Source organism: Emys orbicularis, chromosome 5 (genome assembly GCF_028017835.1).
Source record: "Emys orbicularis isolate rEmyOrb1 chromosome 5, rEmyOrb1.hap1, whole genome shotgun sequence".
Taxonomy (NCBI): Eukaryota; Metazoa; Chordata; order Testudines; family Emydidae; genus Emys; species Emys orbicularis.
In genome coordinates, this window is record NC_088687.1 from 99,280,146 (window position 1) to 99,286,145 (window position 6,000).

The 6,000-nt window shown below is 38.9% G+C and overlaps 1 protein-coding gene across 1 annotated transcript in view; it reads left to right on the top strand.

Moving 5' to 3' along the window:
* The window catches only part of ATP8A1 (ATPase phospholipid transporting 8A1), a gene marked incomplete at its 5' end in the record, with an annotated part of 249,508 nt that extends 243,741 nt beyond the window's left edge, over positions 1-5,767 (top strand). The window contains 2 exons of the mRNA XM_065405013.1: positions 3,213-3,304; positions 5,670-5,767. Coding sequence (XP_065261085.1) covers positions 3,213-3,304; positions 5,670-5,767 — 190 coding nt within the window. The remainder of the gene's footprint in view (positions 1-3,212; positions 3,305-5,669) is intronic.
* Between the last annotated feature and the right edge of the window lie 233 nt (positions 5,768-6,000).

Sequence of the window (6,000 nt, forward strand, 5' to 3'; positions counted from 1 at the left end):
CCTATGTATTTGAAAATACAGTATGGGGTGAGAGTATAGTACATTTCTTATCTAAGATGTCTGTCTGTCTTCAATTACATTTTCAGTTCAGATATTGAGCCCTATATAGTTCAGTCTTCATTATACACAAACTACCAATAAGAAATTGTTCCATAACTAGTATTCAAATATGAACTTAAAGTGTGCACGTTTAGGGCCCAGTTCTCAAGAGCTTACATATGCAAAAATACCCATCTGATGGCTTATTCCAGGCCACAAGCTGGAGATAATCATGTTTGTTCTGTAGGCACCATTCTAGTGACCAGGGTTAGCGCGTTGGATAGAATGTGGCACTGTGGATCTCATTAGAGCAGAGGTTGCCAGAACAAAAGGGAGCCTATTAGGAGAGGTATAGTTTATCTTTAGTGTGGGCTCTGAATATACCTAGATGTCCCTTACCGCCAGCCCCTCAGAGGCTCTGAACATTGTTGAATACCTGCATTGGGAACAGAAATTTGCTTAATAGAGGGATCTTCAATCCTGCAGACAAAGGTATAACAAGATCCTATGGCCAGAAGTTGAAGGTAGGCAAACTCAGACTAGAAATAAGGCACACATTTTTAAATAGTGATTAACCATTTAATGGTAATTAACCATTGGAACAACTTGCCAAAGGTTGTGGTGGATGCTCCATCACAGAAAATGTTTTATCTAAAAGATGTGCTCTAGTTAAATCACAACTGTTGGACTTGAATCAGAAATTAATTCAGGGAAATCTTATGGCCTGTGTTATGCAGGAGGTCAGAGTAGATGATCACCATGGTCCCTTCTGGCCTTAAAAATCAATGAAAACACTTCACAGTACATCCTAACTTAGCTTACTAGGGTTCCCAAGATTGCTATGAACACTGTTATAACTGAAACAGTTTCTTCACAGCTCTAAGGCTTCAGCAGGCAGCATGAATTCAAAATGTTCCATTCCGAATTTTATCTGGGCACCCTAGGTCATGTTGATAAAGCAGCTCACACACAGAAGACAAAACATTCAGCACTGTGGTGTCTGACACTGAGGCCCAGTTCAGGGCATAGTTCCTGTGGTTTGCCTGAAAAGCCTGTGTAATACCATTCCCAGTCCTCATCTACATTCCTTCCCAATTCCCTGCAGTAAATCTTCTTAAAATTATCAGAAAGTATATTTATCATGTTTTGGCAAGCTCTCTATGCTATGGCCAGTCCACCTATTTTCTAGTCACTAAATTAGGGTCTTATCCATGGGAAACTATAAGAATTTGGAAAGAAAAATACATTGTAAGGAGACAGCCTGTTTGTTTCCTGAAAACCTCAAACCCTGTAACGTTCGACCAGTGCCTGTGTATCCAATTGGTTAAAACTGCCATTCATTCCCCACCACCCCCCTTTTTTTTTCTACTTGTGCTCAGGTGAAGAGCTGTCTGGATCATATTTCAGTATATTTTGCAGTAGCAGCACAAATAGTAATGAGGTGCTACTCTAGGGCCTGGTCCACACTACCCCCCCCACTTCGGACTAAGGTACGCAAATTCAGCTACGTTAATAACGTAGCTGAATTCGAAGTACCTTAGTCCGAACTTACCGCGGGTCCAGACGCTGCAGGCAGGCTCCCCCGTCGATGCCGCGTACTCCTCTCGCTGAGCTGGAGTACCGGCGTCGACGGCGAGCACTTCCGGGATCGATCCCAGAACATCGATTGCCTGCCGTCGGACCCGGAGGTAAGTGTAGACGTACCCTAAGTTGCAGAGTTTTAGGAGGGAGAAGAATGGACAGTATATAACTGGATGACACACAGAAGCCCTGCTTTAAACTCCCAGCAATCTGTATGTTACTAGAAATCTACATGTACACCTACAATTTAGTTCTAGCTTAATTTTCAGCCTGCCTAGGTGTGCACATAAATCTTTGAAAATACTTTGTGCACAAAAGACCATGCACCTACTAGTTGCATTGTAAACGCATGCAAATATCTGTGAAAATGTGTCCCTTACTATTTACTTAGCATCTCTGAAAACAACTTGGTAAAGTGCAGTACTCATTTGTAGCAAGGCAATCAGACACCTCCAGTAACAAAAATAGTGTTGATTTCTCTTATTTAGATATGCTGTGCAGCTTTAAAATGTTAATCACTATCATTTAATTGTAATTATCATGTACTTCAGCTTATCAAACATGTTAGAAATCTATGAAACAATAGTAAACAGGGCAGATTGTTTATATTTGTCAAAATGGATTGTTACTTTATATCAATGTACTTGTAGAATATTTTCTTTTAAAAAAAGAAAAAATAAAACTTTACCAAAACAAGTAATGTATGTTACCATCAGGCCACTAACCATTTTAAATTTGGTATCTAGTCCAGACTCAAACCCCGGTCTCTAAAAATAGTGGATCATCTATCCACGGCACCTGTTTCCCAGGGACAGATCTTGAACAATTTCAAAAATTCTTGGCAACTCTGCTTTGGAGATAATTATTAAGGGCTGGATTATGTAAATTGTACATATCCTGTATTAAGGAGCAGTGGAATAATGTGCCAGAGAAGCAGAATGCCCTCTGAGAGTTTCCAGAGCTCACCAGAAGTGCACACACTGCAACTCCCTTCACAGAGGCAGCATACTCCAACACACACATGGCTGGCTGACACATCCAAATGACCTTAGCGCTGTCTCCTCCCTGCACTTCCCATCCCCTTTGGGGCACAGTAGCAGGGCAGGTAGGGAGTAATCCTTACACTTCTTAGTATGTAGGGGCTGCAGTTTTGCCTGGCCTTTTTGCAGGTCATGCTGGGTTGGGGAAGTCTCTATCCCCTTCCCTTACACTGCACACCAAAAGGGCCAGGCAGAATCTGGCACTTCAATATTTTAATAGTATTGTTAGTTTATTTATTTGTATTGTGGTTACACCTAGAGTCCCCAATATGCTAGTCAGTGTATAAACACATAACCACAAACCAGTCTCTCCCCAGGAAACTTACAAACATAAACCCAGTATTTGAAATATTTTAATTTGCCACCATTTTAATCATATGTCTAATAATAATTAGGTCAGGTACAACCTAAATACAAGATTGATCACTAATTTTTTCCTACCTTATAATGGGCAGTTTTTAAGTTTGCCAGCCCTTGTTTATTGTCCCAGGGAAAACTGTACATTATCATTCATAAATTGACATATTTCACAAATTTCCACTTTCTTTCTAGCTTAACTGAAAGAGCTCAACTACTGAAGAATGTCTTTAAGAAGAGTCCTGTGAACTTGTACCGCTCTGAATCTCTGCAGCAAAACTTGCTTCGTAAGTGTTCAGTGTTTAAAAAGAATAACATGCGGTTTCAAAATATAGACACAAAACAATACTTTACTAAAATTGTTTGTCATAAATGCACTATCTTGATTTCTGCTACAATGGACTATTAAAAACACTTTTTACAAGATATCTACCTAAAACAAACACACACAAAAATATGCCTAATATACTGATATATTTTAAGAAAGGACAAATCTGTTCTGTTTGGTGTTAAAACACTAAGTTTGAATTACAAACAGCTTTTATTACCAAGTATAATAATGTAAACTTTGGACTGTCATCCTGAAATTGTTTTGATTTTGATTTTCCCAAAGAGGAAGGGCACCTATTGAAAATATATATGAAAATATATATAATGGTTTTTGTCAGATCTGACAAAAACAATGTATATGACTGCATCTGTAATAGTATATATTAGGGGTAGGCAACCTATGGCACGCGTGCCGAAGGTGGCACGTGAGCTGATTTTCAGTAGCACTCACACTGCCCGGGTCCTGGCCACCGGTCCGGGGGGCTCTGCATTTTAATTTAATTTTAAATGAAGCTTCTTAAACGTTTTAAAAACCTTATTTACTTTACATACAACAATAGTTTAGTTATATATTATAGACTTATAGAAAGAGACCTTCTAAAAACGTTAAAATGTATTACTGGCACACAAAACCTTAAATTAGAGTGAATAAATGAAGACTCGGCACACCACTTCTGAAAGGTTGCCGACCCCGGTATATATATTTGTAGTAGCACATGTGGGATAAATCTCATGTCTGAAATATTGGTATAGAGTGGTATGGCTTGTTCAGGAAGGACAGGCAAGGTGAAAAGGGAGAAGGTGTTGCATTATACATCAAGAATATATGTACATGTTCTGAAGTCCAGAAGGAGGTGGGAGGCAGACCAGTTGATAGTCTCTGGCTAAAAATGAAAGGGGTTACATCATTGTAGGTGTGTACTGTAGACCACCAAATCAGGAAGAGGAGGTGGATGAAGCATTTCTAGAACAAATAACAGAAATATCCAAAGCACAAGACCTGGTAGTACTGAACGACTTTAACTACCCAGATAATTGTTGGAAAAGTAATATGTCAAAACACAAAATTCGCAGTAATTTCTTGGAATGTTTGGGGACAACTTTTTGTTCCAGAAAGTGGAGGAACTAACCTGGGGGACAGCCATTCTGACCAGTGGGGAGGAATTGGTAGCGAATCTGAAGGTGGAAGGCAATTTGGGTGAAAGTGATCGTGAAATGATAGATTTCATGATTTCTAAGAAAAGGAAGGAGTGAGAGCTGAAGAATAAGGACAATAGACTTCAAAAAAGCAGACTTTATCAAACTCAGAGAACTAGTAGGTAAGGTTCCATTGGAAGAAAATCTAAGGGAAAAACATGTTCAGGAGAGCAGGCTGTTTCTCAAGGTGGCAGTATTAAAGGCACAACTGCAAAGTATCCCGATACAAATGAAAAATAGGAAGAATAGTAAGAGGCTAATATGCCTCCATCTGAGCTCTTTAATGACCTGAAAATCAAAAAGGAATCCTACAAAAAGTGGAAATATGGACAAATTGCTAAGGACAAGTACCAAAGAACAGCACAAGCATGTCAGAACAAAATGAGAAAGGCTAAGGCACAAAATGAGTTACACCTAGCAAGGGACATAAAAGGCAATAAGAAAAGGTTATTTAAGTACATTAGGAACAAGAGAAAGACAAAGGAAAGCATAGGTCTACTACTTAGTGGAAAAGGAGAAGTAATAACTGATGGCCTCAAGAACGCTGAGGTGTTTGAAGCAAAATAGGTATTAGTCTTCACTAAAAAGGTTAATGGTGACCAGAAATTCAACATAATTAATATTAACAACAAGGGGTAAGGAATGGAAGCCAAAATAGGGAAAGAACAGGTTACAGAATATTTAGTTAAGTTAGATGTATCCAAGTCATCAGGGCCTGATGAAATTCATCCTACGGTACTACAGGAAGTAGTGGAAACAATCTCAGAACCATTAGCAATTATCTTTGAGAACTCCTGGAGGACAGGTGAGGTCCCAAAGGACTAGAGAAGGGCAAATATAGAACAAAGACAACCTGGGGAATTACAGACCAGTCTATACCTACGTTTGATACCTGGAAAGATACTGGAACAAATTATTAAACAGTTTGTAAGCTGTTCTCAAGAACCAGATCATGCCAGACCAACCTAATTTCCTTCTTTGACAGGGTTACTGGCCTAGTGGATGGGGGGAAACAGTAGATGTGATATATCTTGATTTGGTTTCACTGAAGTTTGAAGTCTTCCAATTCTATAGAATATCTGAAACAGTAATCAGGGTTTAACTATTTTCTGTTTTTATCTGCAGATGGCTATGCATTCTCTCAAGATGAAAATGGAATAGTTTCCCAATCTGAAGTAATAAGAGCTTATGATACCACAAAACAAAGACCTGATGAATGGTGAAGGAATACAGCTTGCAACAGAGAGCCCTAAGAATTACTTAAGTAAGACAAACTACTAGATTTTTTGCTAGGATCTGCTAGCAGGATCCAGTCACAAAGATTACAGGAAGATCCATGATGATCTTATTTCATAAAGTTTGAAAGTGTATTCAATAGACATGAGCACTGTGCAACTCTACTGTAACACACCATCTCTTTACATTTTTCACAAGTATTTGCTTTGTCTTTGTAAAC